We start from the raw sequence: 24,561 nt of genomic DNA on the forward strand, positions 1-24,561 counted from the left end.
AGTATCTGTGTCAGAGGCAGAAAGGGCTACAGATCCCCTATCTTACATGGAGAAAACAGACCTGGGGTGAGAAGCCACTTTCCCAGGATCACATGACTGCAAACTCGGCAAAGCTGGAACCAGAACCCAGGTCTCCTGTTCTCCAGGCCAGGAATCCACAGCTGCCTACAGCTTGGGGTTTATCTGTGTGTCCACCCACACACTCATTTACTGAGTGCCTTCTATGTGCTCACACAAGAAAAATGATTCTAAAAAATGAGATGGCAACCTCAGACTGAGAAACAGTGGCATAAACATCACAGCTAGGGCAACGTACCATCCTGGTTTGTCTGGGACCTGGGGTGAGATGTCTGAACACGGGAACTTGGGATACTAAAACTGGGAAGATTCTGGGCAAACTGGGATGAATGGTCACTCTGAATTAATGAGCTACAAGCACACATCCAAGTCAGTGGGGATTTTAAGGTCTGGCAAAGCATTCCTGGGTGGGGAGGGAGGAGGCAGGGAGGATGCAAGACTGTGATCTTCTGATCCCCAGGCAAAACTGAAGTAACTTGAGCTTATTGGTCTTCCTCCACTGTGATTCTGAAACCCCCTTCCTCTTCTCCCCACTAACATTTCTAGTCTGCATAAGGGGCATGAGGGAACTTTGGGCGTGATGGAAATGCTCTTTATCAGACTGTGGTAGTGGTTACACAAGTGTCAATCAACTCCATTTGTCAAAACTGGGCAAAACTTAAAATAAATTTTATTGTATATAAATTATACTTTGAAACAGCTGGCCAAAAAAAAGTAGAAGGAGGAGGAGGAGGAGGAGGAGGAAGAGGAGGAGGAGGAGGAGGAGGAGGAGAAGAGGAGAAGAAGAAACAATTCTAGGGGGGCCTGGGTGGCTCAGTTGGTTAAACATGCGTCTGACTCTTGATCTCACCTTAAGTCATTATCTCATGGTTCATGAGTTCAAGTCCCACATTGGGCTTCTTGCTGGCAGTGTGAAGCCTGCTTGGGATTCTCATTCTCTCTTGCTCTCTCAAAATAAACAAACAAACAAACAATTCTAGATCCTTTAGTGTTGATTTTTAACATAGTTGGGAAGGCAGTAATCTGATTAAACTAATTCACATGCAGAAGTCCTCCCAAGGATATTCCTTTTTTAAAAATGCCACACAATAAAAATGCAGAAGTTTTCAGATTTGGTGAAGATGCTTGGTGGTAGAGGGTCTTCTTGACTCTCATAAATTATTTGCTGTTAATTAGTAACAATATTGATCAAGTACTCACTGTGTACCAGGCAAGCAAGCTAAGTGTTTCACATCTTTGCTATTCAAAGTGAGGTCCACACCCCACATCGGAATCATGTGGGAGTTTATCAGAAATGCAGAATCTTGGGCCTCAACCCAGACTTACTGAATCAGAAGTCTACATTTTAACAAGCTTCCTAGGTGATTCCTAAGCATGTTCAAGTTTGAGAAGAACGCCTTTACACACTTTACCTTTTTTAAGTTTTATTTAAGTAATCTCCACACCCAATGTGGGGTTCAAACTCATGACCCCGAGATCAAGAGCTACATGTTCTTCTGAGCCAGCCCGGCGCCCCACACTTTATCTCTTTTTGTCCTCATTAAAACCCTACAATGTTGCACATCTAGCACTTATGCCTTAAGTTTTTATTAATTCAGTGTCTCTTATTTACCTAGTATAGTTATAGAAGGGACAGGAGAGGGGCACCTGGGTCGTTCAGTCCATTAAGCCTCCGACTATTGACCTTGGCTCTGGTCATGATCTCATGGTTCGTGAGATGGAGCCCTGCATCAGGCTCTATGCTAACAGTGTGGAGCCTGCTTGGGATTCTCTCTTCCTCTCTCTCTGCCACTTCCCACTCGTGCGTGTTCTCTCAAAATAAATAAATAAATTTTAAAAAAGATGGGGGAGAGGAGAAAAGACGCCATTAGTGTGCATTAATCTACATAAATTTACATATGGTCTACATCCCGATTCTTCCTCTCAATGACTGGTCTGAAAAATGGACAATAGATTTCCATGTAGTCTAAATAACTGAGAAGAGAGGACACAGGCACAGAATTAATGCAAATGCCATAACGGATCCACAGAGCAAAGAAAAGTAGCTAAAACATAAAAGAAGGTGGAAAGTACCAGCCTTCTCCTACTGAAGCTGGGCCTAGACATAACTGAAGTTTTTATTCCATGGCCCCTGATACGCACTACAGCCCTGCTCCCTCTCTCGCCCTACACAAAGCTCTTGGCAGATATCCACAGCTGGATGCACAGGTCTTCCCCTCACCCCAGTGGAAAAACAAGAGATATTTTATGCCATTAAAAATAAAGAACTAAAGTACAAGGATTAGGAATAACCTATACTTTTTTTTTTTTTTTCTGTGAGACAACATGGTAGTACAACCTGTGCCTCCTGCAAGAATACCCCTTAGAGATCTGGCATTCTGGCAAATCACCCAGTCCCAGGATGGAAATAGACCAAGACAGACCCAGGTTGGGCAGTGGTGGTGAAGAAAGAAAGGAAATAGATGGCATCACCACCACTTCATCAGAAAGATGGAACTTAGAAGCTAATTGTTTCAAAAGATCCAAATAAGAAAAGTACATGTTCATTAAGAGAAACCACTATAGTCTATAAAACTTTATTAAAATTTGGATTACTTACAAACTTGTACAATAAAAATGAAAAAATATATAATAAGACACTGTTATTTTTTCTTACAGAAAAGAGGGAAAATGAGACCCATGGCAAAGAGCCATCCCTGATCGTTTTGTTCCTTTCAAACATTCGTGAACATTTATTTTAAATATAAATGACAAATCTTTTAAATAACACTAAGGCATTACCCACAGGCTAAAACTTACCGAGTAATTCCTTACCCCTGCTATTTCACCATCAATTCTAGAAACATGGGAAACTGAGGCAACTGCAGGCTGTAACAGTTCTAACACTCACATTATGAGCTATCTATTATGTTAACATGATAAGAATGTCGCCCATACTATAGGAAAGTTCAGAGAAGATGATTTCACCATTTTCAAGTTACTGTCAAGAGTGTAAAGAGGAAGATGACACACATGGGCAGGGATGTGGGAGCCCAAGTCCCCAATTTGGGGGAGGCTGTGTGCCATTCCCACCCCCACTAAAGGTGTGTGTTGATGTCGACATGAATCTACTTTTATTTCCGGCAGGCTCTGGCTCCCAACACATAAGGCACCAAACACCCTTTTCAAGGTAGTGACCATCTAGAATCCAACTCCACAGCAACTGAAACCATAAGCTAAGTTACCAAGAGACACCACTGGATCACCATAATTGCATAGGTTTCTCTAAAAATTATAATCAATTTCTGCTACATCAAAACATAAAAGGTTTTAGGTGCCTTTGTCTTGTGCAAATGGCTATTTTATGTGTTTATTACTTAGTTTCAGTGCCTATGTAACATGAAGGCATAATAAATCTGTCAAACTGCCCTCTCCTTGGTTAAGATAAAGTTCTTGGCATTTCAATATAGGTTATTATCTCATATGTCAGACCTGAGTCCAAAGGAATACTAGAAGGACATTTAATTTCCTTTCCTCCTACTTCAACTTTCACTACTCAATTCAGAGAAAAGTTATGAGTACACAGCTAAGAACCATTTTTACGCAGGCATCCATCTGAGCCCGTCTTTTTTTCTGGAACAAAAAGATTGAGGCCAATTGCATAATCCATTCCCAAGCTTTTTATGGATGTCAGAGCCAGGGAGGACTATCTGGCCTATTTGGGCCCTTTCATTCATCAACTCTCTAACATAAGTGCCAGGTGGGAATTGGATTGAAGGGAACACCATCAGTAAGGAGAGGGCTAGGTTTTGAATGGGATGTAACAGCACAAAATAGAACACTGGGGCCCGAACACTATGATCAGCAAAATCCCCTTTGTAACAGACAAAAAGTCATGAATTTGGGGAGAGAAATAAACTAGCTTTGGGGCACCTGGGTGGCTCAGTCGGTTAAGCGTCTGACTCTTGGTTTTGGCTCAGGTCATGATCTCGTGGTTCGTGAGTTCGAGCCCCACAACAGGCTCTGCGCTGACAGAAATATTTTTTTTAATTAAAAAAAAAGGAAATAAACTAGTTTTGGTGGGATGAAGTGGCTGATAGGACTTTCTTATTAGAAGACATCCAAGTTGCTAAACTGTCCTCATTTTTGGTGACTGGTTCCATTGGTCTCGAGAAAGCAATCTGAGAGGGAAAGTGAAGGGGAAATGTTTTAGGCCAGCTGGCTTTCATATTCCCATTAATGGCAGTCATACTCTACATAACTTGGTCAGACCAATTAGAGGCGATAGATTTCCGATGCTAAAGAGACCCTGGCCCTAAAGAGGGCCAATTTACAGCTTGATATTTGCAAGCAAAACGCTGACGCGGCAGCAGACGTGGCTCCAATGTCCAGCTCACTCCATGGTTATCCCTTCAATCCTTCTTGATGAGATCAGTCTGAGAGATGAGACTATGCTGAATTGCAAGAGCTGTAACTGCCAGAGAAAATTAAATGGGGGCTTCAAGTAGTGACTGAGCCAGCAGACTAAGTGGCCAAGAGAGAGACAACAGAAGTTCCTGGAGAAGGTTTATGGAGTCAAACAATCTTCAGGCACACAGAGGCTCTGAAGCATCTGGGGCAGAGCCATATAGGCAGGCAGGGCAAGGACACACAGCACGCCAAAGGCACTGGGCACCGTCCTTCACTGTCTGAGAGCAGCTCTCATGCTGTGGGATCTGCTGTCACCTCCACTGCCTACAGCTCAGTTCTCCGACGACCAGACATGGAGTAATAAACTGAGTTTGAGCTTACCCCAAATTCAAACACGGTGAAAAAACTGGTCTGGAGATGGAAACTATATTTCACAGGAGTTTAACTAAACAGAAAAAGAGGAGACTCTTTCCCTGCTTCACAGTGCTTTCTCAGTGAAATAAAGAGTCAGGAAAAGTTACCCTGGAGGCAAGCTACCACCTCCTTAAGGAGCTATTTGAGGGAAGGCACCAAAGTCTCCAGGTAATCCTGAGACCACTTGTACTGATGAACTATTTTTTTCAAATTAACTTATGCTCAAATATGCTAGATCTTGATCTCTATAAATAGAGCAAAAAAGAATATATCCCAGAGGTCTTAACAGCTCTTCACACAGAAATAAAATTTTACCATGTACTTAATTTACAAAGGCATAAAGGTTTCCTGATATAAAATTCCTTTGCCCTGCAACTTTAACCCACAGCAGCTGCCCAAATACTGCTTTTTCACTTTCTACTCTATGTACATTTGCTGCCAATTGAGGTAGTTGTCACTCTAGGACAGTGTAAAGCTGTGGGAAACACTGGTGGTAATAGTCAACTGGCCACCTGGGGTGGGGGGAGTCTCAGCGCTGACATTTTAGAAGTCAGTAATGAGCCCAGGTCTTTCAAGATTATCTGCTGAGTGGCTGGTCTGAAGGAGTCATTGCAGCTTTTTAAAAATTCATCTGCCTTCTCCATGATCATGGTAAACAGTGAGTCTGATGCTATGCTCCTGACTTCAGTGCCTAGCTTCCTGGCTAGAGTAATTATAGCTTCTTACAAGGTACGAGGGTGAAGATCATAAAGACAGAACCAAGCAAATGACAGAGACTTGGGAATTTGTTCCCTCATAAATGACATTGCTGGTTTATAAGGGTACTTTCCAATGGCAAAAGAATGTGAAACTAATGCCAATGTAATAAAAGGCAGCATGAATCTCTAGCCAGAAATGGAACTGCAAATAAATATACTAAGTTCATGGAAAAATGTGTCTGATCCTGATGGGTGAATGAACATCCAGAGGCATGAAGGTTACCTGGAGGTCGGTTTCCTGGCAATGCAAATTGTGGCAGCTACATAGCTGCAATTTATATGTTGTATCAAGGAAACTTCACAGACAAGTTTCAGAGCTTACAAATTAGCCAAATTGGGAGATGGGGGGTGTACAGGGGCTAAGGAAAGGCTGAAAGGAATAGGCAGAATGGGCAGACAAAGGAAGAGAAAGGAAAAGGAAAGTTTCTTGGTTCCACAGCAACTCAAAGATATGTGTCCCACTGACAGGAAAAATGAAGAACCTGTAAAAAGCATTTAAATTCTCTAAAAACGATCACTTCTCCCAACTAGCAGATATAATGCTACAAACCAAGAGGGAGAGAATATAAGAAATGAAACAAACTCTAAATTGTACATACTTCACAGTTGAGGAAATAGACACTTCCTGAAAGGGCAAAGGGGGCAAGGAGGAATGGGAAGAAAAGAATGCAAACGTCTTTTTAAGATACAATTAAAAGTTGGGATATAATAAAAAGCCTGCAGACCTCCCATACAGAAGAGTTTACAGGCATGTTCCCAAGAGCAAGCATGACTTAGAATATCATATTTTGAGAACTAATTCAAAGTTCAACACAACAATTCTGGGGCTTTAACGGATAATCCATATTAATAAACATAGGGGCCTATGGGCTTGTCAATCTGGAGCACTTGCTGGTTCTGGAACATGAATCTGTTACATTTAAAAATATATATTCATTTAAAAAATGAGACAAATAAAAACAGAAGTGAAGGAGGCTCAGATGCGTGGAGTTCTCTCTGGAAGATGCAGCCTGTGATCTGAAAGCATTACTGCACACATATAATAGTTCTCACTTTTGAGTGCCAGCTATGGTGGCAGAAATGCCACCACCAAACGAACTTTTAAGAAGAGCTAGAATGCTGTGCTAGCTGTGGCCATCCAGGTTTTTTTGTTTGGTTGGTTGTTTTTGGGGTTTTGTTTTGTTTTGTTTTTTTGGTTTTGGTTTTTGAAACATAAAGGTGGGCCCACAACCAATGGGAAGCTTTGGGAAGCATTCAATATTTTATCCAATCTCCTTCCTCAGGGATCCCACAGAGACCACCAGGACCATTGCCAGAGGGAGGCCTGCTCAGACCTCTAATTTCAGTGGGAGAATTTCTGTACTATCTCACCCCGTTTCAAAGAGCTGAGAAGCAGCTGCACACACATACAACATGGACCATCGAGGTCCCAAGCCAGTCCACATAAAAATAACCGACCACCACCTAAGTCAGGAGTTGATCTGCTGTGTGACAGTAGGGTACCGAGAATCTGAGTCCTCCTCCTCCTCAGTGGATGTTTCTTCATAGAGTTCATCCTGGGCAATAATGCTCCCTAATCCATATTCCTGCTCATGGACAGAAACTTCATTTGGTGTGAGGTGAGAAGAACCTTCCACAAAGTCAGCAAATCTGGAAAAAAGAAGATAATACTCTTTAAGAACCTGCCTTCTGCCCTTTCTGGTTTCCTTTCAAAATAAGAACTGAAACATCTGATACACTTACAACTCAAATTATAATAAGTCTAACCTTATTCTGGCAGGCAAGTAGACTAAAGCAAGAAATAAAGAGAAAGGGAAAGATGGGATCATAAGACAATATCTCCTGAAATGCCAGGCATCCTGCTTAATAAGCACTAGCCTATCCCCTTTTTTTTTTTTTTTTTTTTTTTTAGTTAGGAAAGTGCCAAGGTTCTTTTAGTCATCTGTAATCCTGATAAGAGAAGATTAAGGGGGCATTACACATTTATTCATGTTTATGGCTCTATGAACTGTATGCCATCAAGATTCCAAATTGAAGCTTCATATACTTATTGGTACAATTGCTCCCAAATAAAAAGGACCCTTCCCCCCAAAAAATAATCAGACTCGGAGAGCAATGCAAAACTATCACAGGGGAAACTTAATATGGTCTTCTCCTCTCAGTGCTACAATCAAATCTAGAGTAGACAGTTCCTTGAGGCAGCAGAAAACAGGCTACTGCTTAACATATGATGATACATGTATCTTTCTGTCAACTACTCCTAGGTGAACAGGAAAACATAGCCACCAATACAAAATGATTATCTAGAAGTATGATCTCTGTTAAAACTCAAGGTCACAATTACCCTGATAGCTGCTTAGCACAGCTGGCCAAGGGTTTACCTCTTTGGAGACTGGATTCGAGAGACAGTCTTCCAAGCAGAGCAGTCTGGACTGTTACAATATTCTCGAAGCTCCTCTAAAGCCTTTCGGGTCTCCACCTCTCCTTGTATCCGATATTCTTCTTCTGTCAGGAGACGAGGGGGGACAGTCTTTTCTGTTGCTTTACACATCTTTCTGTGCTCACCAAAATAACATCATGAATCATTAATCAGTAATTTTTATCCAGCCTGCCCTCTAGCTCGCTTCAGTGAGCCAAGTATACAGCAGAGAGCCTGGACATTATGAGTCATCATTCCCACCTTTCTTCTATAGACACCTTGACTTGTAATATACTCCTGACATGTTAGACTAGGAATAAGACGTCAGAGTAATCAATATTATTCACTAATGTGGATAAATTCACTTATTTCCCAATAAATGATAGACAAAATATTTATTTTCCAATAAGTGGAAAAACGACAAGAAAATGATGATATAACATTGTGGTCCATTAACTTGGATTCCCCAAACTGAAGGCATCACCTTGACTATCTAATAAAACAGCCACTGATAACCTCAGAACCTATGACCATTCCATGTTCACTATGCAAGATGATAGCATGCTTTCAAATACATCTGAACACTAGAACTCCCAAAGCGATCTGAGAGCCAATGTGAAATAATCTGAAACCTGGTGACCTGAGGCATGTGGTATAAAAGTGATATACTCTGCACCACCTAGTGGTCACAGGAACACATGACACTTTACTGGATGCTTTTATTTTATATAAAATGGCTAGAATAAAATTATAAAAAATGCCTATAGACAGTCTAAAAAGAAAGACTTGGAAGGAACAAAAGAAGAAGCATAATACATTAAATCTCCATTAACAAAGAGGTTCCCAGGTCAACACCTCTGTACCCTTTTGCCACAACTACATCCCACATTGCATGTTTCATTACAAAGTTATATTGCCTTTCAGTCACCTGTAGGTGATGTACAGCCACTGAATAGGGTACTCCAGGTTCTTAGTACACAGTGCAATGACGATAATGGCAAGGGCAATGTGTGGTATCTGGATACCGGAATACATGAAAAATAGGCCCATCAACTGCAAGGTCCAGGTCAGCAGGTTGATACTTCGTTCATTCTCCAAGGGCCCATACTTGTAACAGACTGCAAAACTCATGAATCCAACTGTGAGGACATAGCCTATGAGAAGAGTTATCAGAAAACGTTCTTTTTCATCTATAACTGGTAAAAATAATTTGTGCAGGGAGCAGCAATACATTCACTATATAGCACCTATTCAATTAGGAAAATGGACAAGATCTTTCCTCAATTATTCACACTTTTTTCATTACTCAAATATATTTATCTCTTTAAGTTTCTACCCTTTCTGTTGCTCCCAAGTTTATTTGGTTCAAATGGAAGATTAAAGCTACATGTTGAACAACACTAGAACTGTCTGTTTAAAAAAGCCTAGGGGCGCCTGGTGGCTCAGTCAGTTAAGCGTCCAACTTTGGTCCAGGTCATGATCTCACAGTCCATGAGTTTGAGCCCCGCATCAGGCTTGGTGCGGACAGCTCAGAGCCTGGAGCCTGCCTCAGATTCTGTGTCCCCTCTCACTGCCCCTTCCTTGCTCATGCTCTCTCTCTCAAAAATAAACATTAAAAACATTTTTTTTTTAAATAAAAAAGCCTAACATATGATAATCCAGATTAATTACCTCTCAAAAGATAGATTAAGGGTTACCATCTGTAAAACCAAAGGATCTTCACCTTACAGAAAGATTCATGTAGAGTCCTTTACTTAAGGTCTTCAACTGTATTTAAAATACAATTATATTAATATAGTCAATGTATAGTTTTTCAGGAAAATGCCTATTGTGTAAAGAGAGGTATACTTATAAACACCAACCAAATAAAGTTTTCTCCCTGGCAGCACCATTTTCATTTAAAGTGACAACTGCAAAGCGTTAGAAATAAAGAACTACAATTCTTAAAAATTAATAAAATGGCATGAACTATTAGCTCCTGTAAGCAGCCAACACCTTTTCATGATCAAATGAACTAAAACAACCCATAAACATATAAAAAGGAAAGCAAAACCGACAACACTTACTTAAAAGATACTGCCAGTAACACCTCCAGATCTCTTGTAAATTTTTTAAAACTAGCTGAATGAGGTACAGAGAAAAGGACCAGCCTCCCACCAGTATGACGTAAATGGGACTTTTCTAAAACAGAGTAGAAGTGAAAACAAAGTTACAACAGGCTTTCCATACATAAAAGAAACAAAATGGAACTATGATTTAAAAAAACTCAACCTACTAAAATACACAAAAACCACATCTCTTAAGAAGACATCCTTTATATTTAAAATGGTATAGTCTGCAAAGAACACTAGGAAAATGAGGTGCTGAGTAACTTAAAAGCCTGGCTATGTGATTAGCAAACAGGAAGGAGACTTTAACTCCCCACTGTGCACAGGATTTTAAATAAAAGGGGGAGTTTGTATGTAATCAGACTCCAAGTTCCATCATGGAAAGTACCCTCCTGAATCAAGGAAAAAGTAGGACATATACTTATCAACCACCAATGCAAATTTTCAGTGCTGTATTATTCAACAAAATAGTCCCTCAACTAACTATCCAAGCTTGTCCTGACTGCATTTGAAGATTCCACTACTTACCTTGGGCATAAACTTGGACAGTATGAAAATGATGATTAGCAGAGAGGCCGCAATTCCCACACTCATCCCAGTGGAATAGTAGAAGATTTGGCTTCTGCAGAGAGAAACATTATTTCATGACTATGTGTGTATTCTTCCTATATGGCACCATTCGAACTAGAACAACTATCCCAGCCAAAAAACAGAAAAAAAAAATCTCAGACTAAAGCAGGTATTTGTTTAAAACTTGCCAACACTGATGGGACTGGTACAATGTAACTGCTGCCAGATTATGAGGACTGGTATCAGTGAGGGCCCTCAAATACGTCCCAACAATAAACCTCTGCTTAGTCACACACTCCCATTGCAGCATCTCCCCTAATCCAATTTTTAATGAGAGTCTTTCTTCAGAAGAACTGCACAGCTTCACTGGGGAAAAGGAAGGTGCAAGGATACTGTCCTAGAGGAGACAGAAAACTGGAACTGAACTGATTACCCAGAAAGATAACCAGACACAGGGCCTGGAAAAGAGAGAGCTCCTGCTCCTATTCCAGGCTCTTTGCACCAGACTTTCCTCCCCCACCGTGAGTTTCTCTCAGGACCCCCCCAAATTAGGAACAAGTTCTATCAATCTCACTCCAGCCTAACTTCAAACTCCAATTGTTAAGCTTTCATTCATTATTCCAGAAATATTCTTTTCACTTGTGTGCAAAGTTAATGTTGATTCTACCTTTGTTCAATGTTTGTTTAGTTATCTGTATGTTTTCTTTATAGTTGTACATGTCAGTTACACTTAGCTTAGCTAGTAGGTTCCTAAAGGCAGGAAATGAATAAGTGGTTGGTATTTGTGGGTTTTTTTTTTACCCCTGATTGGTATAAAACTCACCAACAAACTCATGGCCCTGTAAAAATGAGGACTTAACACGTTATTTCCAATGATGGAAAGGGTGGTGATATATTGACTAAATCCCAGCCCATGATGGCTCAACCTCATGGGAGAATTTCATTCTTGCCAATCTTATTCAATGTAAGAAAATAGCAAAAATCCTAACACCTACTAAAGTATTTAAAAATATTTTCCAAGCAGGCAATGGCCTGGCCATAAAGCTCATGGAAGAGGAAAGAGCAGTACTTAAAGTCTTCATGATAAAAGCCAAGCAGAGTGGGTCTAAGCCTCACCATTCTGCACTCTAGCCTGGGAACCTACCTGCTCAACAAATCTCCACAAAAAAATAGCACAAGTCCAAGCAGGAAAATGAAGAAGAGTTTGGGGTCAAATCCTGAAATAAATAAAGACTTCTGTTTAATAGGAAAACAAACAGTTTAACGCTTTATAGAATAAAGGGCAATGTTGGCATTATTGGTCAGCTAATAAAATATAGTTGACCCTTGAACAACATGGGTTTGAATTGCCCCGTTCCACTTATATGCAGACTTTTTCTGACAATACATCACAGTACTATAAATGTATTTTCTCTTCCCATGATTTTTTTAATAACATTTTCTTTTCTCTAGCTTACTGTATAGTGAGAACACAGCATATAATACATATAACATACAAAATGTGTGTTAATCAACTGTTTAAGTTATCAGTAAGTCTTTCAGTCAACAGTAGGCCATTAGAAATTAAGTTTTGGGGAATCAAAAGTTATATGCAGATTTTCAACTGGGAGGGAAGGGGTAAATCAGCCAGCACCCCAACCCCTGTAAATGCAAACAACCCACCTAAACAGCATTGTAAATTCCACACAAAGCCTGGGAACCCTTCCAAATAGAAAATATAAGTAGGTCTCTCTAACCTGTACTTTTCTGGAGATCTTATTTTTATTTTGGTTACCTATGCTAAAGCTAAAAGAAACTAAGCTTTGCTTTGGAGGGAGCCAGGCATAACACCATCGGTGCTTCATGTAATTGCCCACAAGGGGTCTCTACCATTCTGGTTTTCATGCCTTAAATCACTCATGGGTTCGGATTCAGCAGATTTGCCTAGAACTTTGGGTCCAGGCCCTCTGTTGTTCTCTAACTGGCTGCTTTTCTTGCCCAACACCACCTACTTCCCTCTGGTACACAAGCACTGTGTTGGAAAAGCCTACACTCAAACACATCTCACCCAGGACCAGGGGGCCCAAGTGGAGGCCCCTCAGTGGCATACCAGATACTCCCACAGCATTCACATTCAAGAGCTCTAAGTCTAGGGGAGGTCCACAAACAGAATAGGAGCAAGAGGAATCAGTACATGTAAAAGGAATACCCCCATTCCCCCCAAAAAAGGCAAATCCTATACAACCAAAAAAAAAAAACTAACAACAACAACAACAAAAAAAAAAACCACCTATGGAACGCTAGGGCTTTGTAGCAAAACCCAGGAATGTTTCTGCTATTCACAACATCCAAAAATCATGGGTAGTACCCAAGGAGAGACCAAAAGTAAGAAAATAAAACAGGATGACGATTCCAGTTCTCTGTGAAACGTTCTTAGACACATTCAGAAAAGGGAAAACTTTTCCAGTTCCACTGAATAAGCCTTAAATAAACTGAGTGATCTTCATAGTGACTTATGATTCCACAAATCTTTTTACTTCTGAAGCATTAATATTCAGTTCTACCTTTCTTCAGTTTTTATTATTTATACCATTCATGTCTTCAAATGTAGGCTTATACATTTCAGGACATCTAACTTTGTCTAGAAGTGCCCAGAGGGCAGGAATAAACCTATCTTACTCTGAAGAACACTAAGCGGATCAGTTCAGGGCCACTGGGAGTATAGGGAACATAAGTCTTCACAAATGTCCGTAAGGAAATATTCAGAATGACCCAAGGTGAAATCTCTATCCTAGGCCTAAAGGCTTTTATGTGGGAGAGGGTCTCTCAACTGTCTGGAGCAGTGGTATACTCAGGTTATAATCAGAACCAAAAGGGAGTTAGTTGTCTTGGGCTGACTTCCCTGTCTCACTAGTTACACTCTCCAAAGCTCAGTCCCGTTTCACTATAAAATCCACAGAAAAACAGATAAGACTTACTCCGGGTCACAGTGACACTGTACTTGGTGTCTTCCTCTATAATCTCAACTTTGAGGCATGTTTTTGTGCTGTATAGACCCACGTTAACATAGGTATCGTTCAATTTCTCTTTTAAAAAGGAGGAAAAAAAGTTCCAGATACTAAACTGCTCTAACTCCTTCAGTTTCTCTTCATTCTCCACCTGGGTGACACGTACCAGCTTGGAACTATTTACCCGGATCTGTAACACAAGTGAAATCAGGATCAGAAAGAAGTAGAAATTTTAAATTCTCATAAATACAATTTAAAAAAACTTTAGAGTAAATAACTCTAGAGTAGATATCAGTAGTAGTGCCAGTTTTCCACAAGGCTTATAAGAAATATAGAGATACAGGAACTAAAACATCATTGAGCAAATAATATTGCACATGGTACAGACAGGCAGCTGTTAGAATGTCTTGTTAACATGAGCTGAATCTACTATTAAGGCAGAACAACACAGGGGGGGAAAAAGACTTCCAAGCTGAAAGGGTTAGCACTAGAGCTATTTATGAGAAAGCATACAAAACAAGGATCCAGAATATTAAGAAAATTGCCAAGCCAGAAAGGAAGAAAGAGAGAGAGAGAGAGAGAGAGAGAGAGAGAATTGTCAGGCAAAAGCCACGCCAGAAAACTGAAAATGTTTCCCATAATGACAGGATGAGAAGGTCAACCCTCTGTCACAAATCACTGATTATGGGTAAATGTTGGTTATAATGTGTCTCAGATGGAATATGATCTTTATATCAGACAATAAAAAAAAGAAAATTTAAAAACCCCACAAGCCCACCCTTATGTTTATGATGTGGACAACAATGCCCTTATCAGTAACTATGCTTATAGCAGGAGCAGCTTTTCCAAAAGGACTCATTTTGTTCAATCATTATTACGGCCAGACATTCTTGCTTGCCAGGTGGCTTAATAGTGTTATGAAATGAATGAAATGAAAGTCATCCTATCAAAGGGAAACTTCAGGCAGGGGGCTTATGAAATATTTCGTGTAGAATCAAAATAGAAGAGGAACAGCAAGGCAAAAGAGTTTACATCCTGACAGGCACGCAACAGTTTCCTGGCTGAAGAAGGCATAAGGCCTTTAAATGAAAGGGGGGGGGGGGGGGGTGTGCGCGCGTGCGAGTGCATACGTGTATGTATACGAAAAGGAGAGGAAGGAAGAGAAGGAAGATTCTTTGGGAAAAAGAGGAAGGAAGGTTACCTCAGGGTCAAGTATTATAAGTTACTTAAGGGAACAGAGAAAAGAATGCAAAGTAAGCATAAATGCGTACTGAGGAAAACACAATTCAGGATAATCTGAGCCCTAACAAGGTTGTTGACAATACTTTTTTTTTTCCAATTGTGTGTGAAGGGGGAAAATGTGTCAAAGTATTCACTGATCACAGACAGATATTCACAGAAGCCGCCCCAGCCAGGGGCCTCCAAATTATTACCTGTATCCGTGTCCACACATCATGCCACTTTGGGATAAGTACATTTTTATAACAGAACTGTTGCCTGTCACTCATATTATAAACTTGGGATTCCTGAAGCATGACCACGTTTATGTCAATTCCAGCTTTATGCAAAGAAAGGAAATAAGGATTAAGACAACAGGACAAGCTAATAACTACAACCTATTACATAAAAAGAATTAAACCAACCACTTTTTTTTCATTGAAGTATAGTTGACATACAATGTTACATTAGCATCAGGTGTACAATACAGTGATTCCAGGAGCCTATCCCTTACCTATGCTCACCACAAGTGTAGCTACCACCTGTTACCCTATGATGCTATTACAATACCATTGAAACGGACCACTTTTTTAAAGCTAGGGTTAAAATGTCAGTGACTGAGAAACAAGAAAAACTGAAAGAGGGGTGCCTGGGTGACTCAATTGGTTGGGTGGCTGACTTCGGCTCAGGTCATGATCTCAAAGTTCATGGGTTGGAGACCCATGTCAGGTTCTGTGCTGACAGCTCGAAGCTTGGAGCCTGCTTTGGATTCTGTGTCTCCCTCTCTCTCTCTCTCTCTGCCCCTCCCCTACTTGTGCGCACGCACGCGTGCTCTCTCTCTCTCTCTCAAAAATAAACATTATAAAAATTAATAAAAAAAAGAGAAAACTGAAACAAGAGGAGAAACAAGGCAGTCTTATTTCCATTAAATATAATCATTTAAATGTTATAAATAGCAACTAACCCAGAAAAGGCAGTAATAGAAACTACTATTAAGTGTTTATTAAGATAGTATGCTGTCTATCATTTAACTCTCCAACGATGCTATGAGTCAAGCACTCTCATAATCGCTATTTCACAAATAGAAAACTGATGCTTAGAAGGATTAAGTAATTTGCCCAGAGTCATACAACCAGTGAATAGCTTAACTGACATTCACACCCAGGTCCTGCTTCCCTTATAAAGGCAGAGCTAAAGTAACCCCATCTACTTATTTTCTCTTTCTCCTGAATAGGATAAACAGACTTGACAATGTTTTTGTATATATAGTACTTTAAGAAGATGCTAAAAGATCACAAAATCGTTTTTTCCAACTGTCTTGTTTCAAGTTTTAAGAGCAGTCAATTAACATACGCAGTCCCTTTCATTCAGCCAAGACAGAAGATTCTCCATTCAGAAGTTTGTATTCAATCTCAGCCAATTCAAGGCTTAAAAGCGACCACTTTCTCATATCTTCCCACCCAAGTTTGTACCAGCTACCTTCTTTACCACAAAACAGTTAAATAACTTTTTCCTTGGGTTCTATATTGTACTTACCAACTTATCAAGTGCTACTCTAAGTGGAAATGCAGTTATCACTCTGGTCTAGGTACAAAGATGGATAGATTTAAATAAACTAAAAAACAAAACAAAACTTTAAGAAAGCAAAGTTACACACACAAAAAAAGGCAATGATGCCTGCCAGTCCAAAATGGTTTTATGGTGAAGCTAAGACCAATTTTGAAGTTAAATTTCTTCTTAAACCTAAACATAAGAACAAAAACTATAAAACACTTAGAAGAAAACTCAGGGGTGGATCTTCATGACCATGCCAGGCAATGGTTTCTTAGATACGACATGGAAGCATAAGCAACCAAAGAAAAAACAGATGAATCAGAGTGCATAAAAATTTAAAACTTTTGTATTTCAAAGCACCTTATCAAGAAAGTAAACAGATTAATGCACAAAATGGGAGAAAATATTTGCAAATCACATATCTGACAAAGGTCTACTACCCATAATATATAAAGAACTACAACTCAACAAGAAAAAGAGAAATAACCCAATTGTAAAAATGGGCAAAGGATCTGAATAGACATTTCTCCAAAGATATAAAAATGGCCAATAAGCATATGAAAAGACACTCAACACCATTAGCCATCAGGGAAATACAAATCAAAACCACAATGAAATATCACTTTATACTCATTAGGAAGGCTAAAATCAAAAAGAAGACAGTAAGCAGGGTTGGCCAGGATGTGAGAAACAAGAACACTCAAACATTGTTGCTGGGAATGTAAAATGGTGCATCCTCTCTGGAAAAGTTTGGCAGTTTCTCAAGAAGTTAAACATAGAGTTACTCTATGATCCAGTAATTCCACTCCTATGTATATACCCAAGAAAACTGAAAACATATGTTCACTCAAAAACTCATACATGAATGTTCACAGCAGCAATATCCATAATAACTAAAAAGTGAAAACAAACAAATGTCCATCAACTTATGAACTGATGGATAAAACAAAATGTGATAGATCCACCTATAAGTGTAATATTATTCAACCATAAAAGGGAGTACTGATACATACTACAAGATGGATGAACCCTGAAAACATTATTCTGAAGGAAAGAAGCCAGACCAAAAAGAGCATATATCATATGATTCCACTTGTATGAAATGTCCAGAACAGGCAAATCCACAGAGACAGAAAGTAGATGTTAGTGGTTGCCAGGATCTGGGAAAAGTGAATGGGGAGTGACTGCTAAGATGTATGGGGTTCCATTTTGGAGTGATGAAAATATTCTGGTAATTCAAGAATTCAGAGATGATGGATGCACGACCTTGTGAATATACTAAAAACCACTGAAAGGGTGAATTTTATTATACATGAATTACATCTCAATTTTTTAAAAAATTCACTCTTAATATTGTAAGGGAGGAAAAATTTTTCCTTGATCCTCTTAGGGTCCCTGGCTGAGTCTGAAATTTTAAACTGACAAAGATAGACTAACAACAGAAAAGCATACACATTTAATAAAAGTTTTACGTGACACGAAAGACTTCATAAGGAAATGAAGACCCAAAGAAACAGTTAGAGCTACGTACTTTTATGCTACGTTTGAGGAAGAGTGGACAGCTGTGAAGGAATATGATACGGTAAAGAGTATGTGGCAATTGTAGTAAACTAGGGGGAAACAGAGCAAGCAAGGCCTGTTTGCTTAGATTCCTCTCAATATCCCTTTGTCTTAAATTCCTCAAGGTATAGGGAGGGAGGGAGGGAAGGCAACTCTCACAAGATTTTATGGTCTGTTTCAGAGAAGGGTAAGATGGGGAGGTCAAAGAGACCTTCCTGCTCCTGATGCTTTCTTAAACTCCCTCAGCTTAAAATATATAATATGCCAAGATGCTACATCTTGGGGTAGCATGCCCTGAACCCCCATCTATCAGCTTCTCACTATGGTTTAATCCAGTAGTAATTGGGATTTCCTCCTAGCCTATCTTTCATAAAGTGAAACCTTTTCAAAATCCTGTTGACATCTGTCTCACTAGCAAGCACACAAATGTACTGAAAGAATATCCACTCACAAATATGGTTTATTTTCTTGCAGAGTCTAGCTGGCTCAGTCAGAAGAGCATGCACTCCTGATCTTGGGGTTGTGAATTTGAGCCCCATGTTGGGTGTAGAGATTATATAAATACATTAAACTTAAAAAAAAAAAGTTTACTTTCTTCTGGAGAGTATAAGTGAGTGAGGTTATGTGAATGCTAAAACTACTGTATTGAGAAATTCATTGAGGTATGCAAAAACATTGGGCAGCATTAAAAAAAAAAGTTGTTGAACAAGAACCTATCACTTCCTTAAAAGAATATCCAGTCTATGTACAAAGCCTGAAGTAGAAACATGCACCTGTCCAATAAAAAACAAAAACAAGAGTCACACTTGTTAACCCCTTCTCTCCCACAGCACCAAGTAATAGAACACTACACCTTTTTATTTTTTTAACAAAAAAAATTTTTTTAATGTGTATTCATTTTTTGAGAGACAGAGCGTGAGTGGGGTAGGGGCAGAGACAGAGGGAGACACAGAATTCAAAGCAGGCTCTATGCTCTGAGCTGTCAGCACAGAGCCCGACAAGGGGCTAGAACCCACGGACCATGAGATCATGACCTGAGCCAAAGTCGGACCCTTAACCAACTGAGCCACCCAGGTGCCCCACCACTATACCTTTTTAAGCCCACTATTATTTTCAAGAAGATAGTAAGATACAAATAATGTCAATAGCAGAGGGCATTTGAAAAACTTAATGCCAAGAAAAGGCATTATTGTTTTGAAACTAATTTTAAAATTCTCTGATGCCATTTTCCTAAAGAAATAAAATGGTTTTATAACAAGCAACATCTTTTAAAATCTAGTTCTTCCTTTTCCCAAGTTACATAACACTCAAGGGAAAGGATTTTAAATAAATAAATAAATAAATAAATAAATAAATAAATAAATAAATGTCTTTAATAGCAACCTCCTATGGAAATCAGCACCTTGGCCAGCCACATCTCTGTAAACTCATTGAGAGGTGAACTACACCAATTCAGCCAAAAGGGATAATTTGTGGAACAACCACTACTCCAACTGTAGCTTAAACTGTTAGGAACACAAAACTAAACCAAACGACCTTAAACACATGTAAGTTGTCAGAATACGCATTTAAAATTTTGTGCTTCCTGTAGCAAAAGGATATACACCACCTTTCTCCCTCCCCCCTAAAGTGAGTTAGCCAGAATGTTAAAAAGTAGAATGAACTAAACATTCAGGAAAATGCCTTTGAGCCCAAAGATTTTGGAAAATGCCTTCATGGAAAGTAGTGAATCATTAGTTGCTTATTGCATTTATCCATAAAGCAGGTATTCAAAGGTTAATAACTTCATACTTGCTTACAATCATTACAAACTTTAATCAACAGCACTGATCACTTAACATCCACAGGCAGAATCAGTGAAAATGATTCATAATATGTGAGGACTGGAATAGACCCAAAAAAGTCATGAAAAACAATTTCTTAAATAGCCTCTGTTCATTTCTTTCAAGAGATAACTTAGTTTGTACTTAAAGCCTTACTGAAAACAAGCATCTTAAACAGTGCACTTAGGAAAGAATCATTCAATGGGATGTTGGGACAACTGGTTATTTGGAAAATAAAATCTATCTAGATTCTCACCTCACCTTATACCAAATGCTGACATTAATTATAGATTAAAAAGTAAAATAAAAAAATTTAAAATATACCATAAAAATGATATAAGTTCAGTTTTGGAGGACTCTTTAAGCATAAATGCAATGGAAATAAGTCTGAGGAATAAAATCAAGCGACTACATAAAAATACAAATCTATTTAAAAAGGTAAAAGGGATCTACATTTATTGTAGTGAACATTGTGTAATGTACAGATTTGCCAAATCACTATGTTGTATTTTTCTAATGTTTATTCATGTATTTTTTTTTGAGAGAGAGCAAGCTGTGAAGGGGCAGAGAGAGGGAGAGGGAAATCCCAAGCAGACTCCACTCTGTAGCACAGAGCCTGATGCACAGCTTGAACTCACGAACCCTGAGATCATGACCTAAGCCAAAATCAAGAATCAGATGTTTAACCAACTGAGCCACCCAGGTGCCCTTCTATGTTGTATTCTTGAAACTAATATAACATTGTATGACAACTATACTTCAATAAAAAAACTAAAAGCAAGCAAATTAAAGAAAATTTTTCAACAAGTAAATAGATTATAAAAATGTATATATTCTTGGGGCACCTGGGTGGCTCAGTCGGTAAAGTGTCTTATTCTTGATTTCAGCTCAGGTCATGATCTCAGGGTTCCTGGGTTCAAGTACTGCGTGGGGCTCCCCACTGATGGTACAGAGCCTGCTTGGGATTCCCTCTCTCCCTCTCCCTCTCCTGCCCCTCCCATGCATCCTCTCTCTCTCTCAAAATAAATAAATAAACTTAAAAAAAAAAAAGAAATGCAAACTAAATTAAGACACTACTTTCTTTTATTAATATTTTGTCTTTTTCTGGGGCATGACTACTTTTTAATTTTAATGTTTATTTACTTATTTTGAAGGGAGGAGGGACAGAGAGAAAGGGAAAGAGAATCTCAAGCAGGCTCCATGTCCCAGCACAGAGCCTGATGCAGGGCTTGATCTCAGGAATCGTGAGATCAAGACTTCAGCCGAAATCAAGAGACGGACACTAAATCAGATGCTCAACCGACTGAGTCACCCAGGTGCCCCGACACTACTTTTGATCTATCAAATTAACAAAGATGTTATAGTCTAGAATATCCAAAGCTGGCAAGCATATGGGTCATAAGCAAATAGTGTTGCTAGTGGTGTAAACCAGAATACCTTTTCAGGAAAATATTTCAGCAAGATGTTTCAAGGGCCTTAAATATGTTTTAGCATTTGATCTAATAAATCTGAGAATCTATCCTAAAAATATAATCAGTAAAAAATTTATATGCAAAAATGTTCACAAAGTGTTATCTACAACGATGAAAAACTAGAAACACCACAAATATCCAACCAAATGTTTAGTTCAAAAACATTAAGTGAATGATCTGTCCAAAGAGTAGAATACAAATAAAAATAATTATGACGAATTTTAAATGGTATAAAAAATGTTTATGCTACAAAATCAATTAAGAAAACTATCTCTAGGGGCACCTGGATGGCTCAGTCGGTTGAGCATCCAACTTTGGCTCAGGTCGTGATCTTGAGGTCTGTGAGTTCGAGCCCCGCGTCGGTCTCTGTGCCAACAGCTCACAGCCTGGAGCCTGCTTCGGATTCTGTGTCTCCCTCTCTCTCTGCCCCTCCCCCACTCATGCTCTGTCTCTCTCTCTCTCTCTCTGTCAAAAATAAATAAACATTAAAAAATTTTTTTAAAAACCAAAAACTATCTCTAGTAGTAACTAGTTGGATCCAGGAAAAAGAACTGGATTGTTGACAGGTGTATGAATATATTATCAATTCAAAAAAACTTTTAAAAAGATTTTAAGTAATCTCTACACCCAACGTGGGGCTCAAACTCGCAACCCTGAGATCAAGAGTCACATGCTCTACGGACTGAGCCAGCCAGGTGCCTCCAAAATTTTATTAAAAAAAAAAAAAAATGTGGAAAAAGACCAGGAGAAAGTCTGCTAAAATGGATTGCCTCTGAATGGAATAAACAGTGAAGGTTTTTTTCTACTTCTTTATACTTTAATTGCTCTTGCCAAATAGTCTAAAATCAACTGACATTATTTTTTTAATCAAACACTTCCAATGAGAAAAAACTTCCTACCTTTTGAAGTACTGTATTTTATCTTTAGGTGCCTCTGGCTTTTATTTTTTTTTTTAACGTTTATTTATTTTTGAGACAGAGAGAGACAGAGCATGAACCAGGGAGGGTCAGAGAGGGAGACACAGAATCTGAAACAGGCTCCAGGCTCTGAGCTGTCAGCACAGAGCCGGACGTGGGGCTCGAACTCACAGACCACGAGATCATGACCTGAGCCGAAGTCGGCAGCTTAACCAACTGAGCCACCCAGGTGCCCCGCCTCTGGCTTTTAGAAAGTTCTTCTCTATAACATGATTGTGTCTTTGTAGCTGCCACACACATGATCTACCAGGCCACACAGAATATCATCCCAAGTTCACCCTTCTCGAAGCTAAGAAGCCCCTGTTCCTCTCATTAAGGAAAAAGTGTCTGCTGTTTGAGTGCTGACTAGGTAGGAACATTTTTTTCATATATTTTTTCTTTCATAGCCACAGTCCACAACCCCATTTTAGAGGTTAACCATCTGACCCAAGTTCATTCAGATCATAGGTAGCTTCAGGGCACCTGGGTGGCTCAGTCTGTTGAGCGTCAGACTTGGGCTCAGGTCACGATCTCACAGCTCATGAGCTGTCAGAGCAGAGCCCTGTCAAATCTTCCGTCCCCCTCTCCTGCTCACTCTCTCTCTCACAAGTAGTAAACATTTTAAAAAACCCACTACACTCTTAAAACTTAAAATAATAATAATAATAAGTAGTAGTAATAGTAGTAGTAGTAGTAGTAGTAGTAGTAGTAGTAATGTTACTCTGGGCCCCTGCTCTGGAAAAGTACTTTCCTGGATACCTACCGTCTCCCCCCAAAAAACATTTCAGGAGGACGTTACAATTTGGCACTACGTCAACGGATCCTGAGACAATCTTAAAGCTGCAGCTAAGGATAATTGTAAGTGACAGCATGAGATAGGCAGCAAAGGAAGGGAGAGGTGAGAGCATAATGTGTTTACAAGATATGATTATCCTTAACCCTGTGACTTTCAACGGTCTCCAGTGGAACTTGGAAACCTCACTTATTTTTCTGTTATGCATTTGATAAGGGTAGAAGGAGGTTCTTTAGAAACAGTCTAGGTTTTATGAGTTACAGCGGGAAAAGGGAAACAGTTTCATTTGAGTCCAAAGCCAATTATCCAGCAATAGGTAGATATCAATGTTTGCTTCAAAAGTGAACAAGTCTCCAAAAGAAACATATCTGATGGTGAATGTTATTTGTATCTTTTTACTTTTTGGAAACGCGAGTTTAACGGCGCCAGGTCCTTGCTATAAGGCCGGTAGGGGCCAGATCTTACAAGGACAGAAGACATTACACAGAAATCACTCCATTTCACTGAATGAAAATGATCCATTCAGCAACCCGTGCCCTGACAGAGCACACGCTCAGAAGGTGTTGCTAATTTCCTGAATGAATGGGATCCCCCCCTTTCCAGTGGCAGCTCAGCCTACCAGGAATGGTACTCGGGGCCCCTGACTTTTCATCAGGAAAATCGAGGCCTGTTCAGCGCGACGCAGCCCCCAGGACCGCTTCTCACCCAGCCCAGGCCTCCCTTCCTGTCTCTGCCAAAAGACTCCAGACTCCTCCCCACTCTGGGTAGCTCCCCCAGGCCTCCCCAGGGCCCTAACCCCTCACTGCAGACGAAGCTGCTTCCCCGGCACCACGCCCGCGCCCCACTGCAGAATAACGGTCCGCACCCTGGGGACACTCCCCACTTTTCTAAATATAATCCCCTCAACACCCGCCCCCACGACAGCTGCTGCCCCCGGCGGTACCTGAGCCGCAGGCCAAGCAGCCGGAGAGGACCAGGAGCAGCCGCACTGCCCCACCGCCCCCATTGCCCCCAGCCTTCCAGCCCCCCGGCCCGGCACCAACTGCCGGTGAGACCGCCACTTTCATTCCTCCCGCCGTGGTCGCCTCACGCCGCCTCCTCTTCACGTGCCTCTCCCCAGCAACTAGCCGGAACAGGCAGGGCCAGCAGCCTATCCACTTCAAGACCTGCCCCCTACCATCCAATAGGATGGGCGGAGCCTCGAGCACTCAGTCCTTTACGGACTCCATAATCCCGCCTCTTAGCAACTGCTGCGAGAGGGCGGGAAAAGCAGCTTTCAGCCTATTAGAAAACGGACCCTCACCTTAGCAATGGCGACAGGAAGGTCCCACCCCTTAACAACATGCTTCCGTCTCCACTTTATTTACAACTGGTGCAATTGATGGTAAGTTTAACCAATAGAAAATCAGAATGGGCGAGGCCTCTACCAAATTTGATATTAACCTCGAAACTGTCAGAATTG

General features: G+C 40.1%; 1 protein-coding gene across 1 annotated transcript; it reads right to left on the bottom strand.

The window, feature by feature from the left end:
• Window positions 1-2,638: 2,638 nt before the first annotated feature.
• On the bottom strand, window positions 2,639-24,443 carry NEMP1 (nuclear envelope integral membrane protein 1). Its single transcript, XM_047867332.1, has 10 exons — window positions 24,431-24,443; window positions 24,043-24,222; window positions 15,157-15,281; window positions 13,694-13,913; window positions 11,881-11,953; window positions 10,695-10,788; window positions 10,125-10,239; window positions 8,987-9,212; window positions 8,021-8,194; window positions 2,639-7,289 (listed from the first exon to the last, which is right to left on the bottom strand). The coding sequence occupies exons 1-10, from the start codon at window positions 24,441-24,443 to the stop codon at window positions 7,109-7,111; spliced, it is 1,401 nt and encodes a 466-aa protein (XP_047723288.1). The 3' UTR covers window positions 2,639-7,108.
• Window positions 24,444-24,561: the final 118 nt, after the last annotated feature.

The sequence above is a fragment of the Prionailurus viverrinus genome, chromosome B4, assembly GCF_022837055.1.
Source record: "Prionailurus viverrinus isolate Anna chromosome B4, UM_Priviv_1.0, whole genome shotgun sequence".
In the NCBI taxonomy this organism is placed as follows: Eukaryota; Metazoa; Chordata; class Mammalia; order Carnivora; family Felidae; genus Prionailurus; species Prionailurus viverrinus.

Excerpts from the sequence above, each read along its gene's own strand:
- NEMP1 (XM_047867332.1), bottom strand. Across the intron at positions 15,282-24,042 it reads CTGCTTGGCCTGCGGCTCAG|CTGGAATTGACATAAACGTG; the intron begins GTACCGCCGGGG and ends CTTTGCATAAAG. Across the intron at positions 7,290-8,020 it reads CGAATCCAGTCTCCAAAGAG|ATTTGCTGACTTTGTGGAAG; the intron begins GTAAACCCTTGG and ends TCTTTTTTCCAG.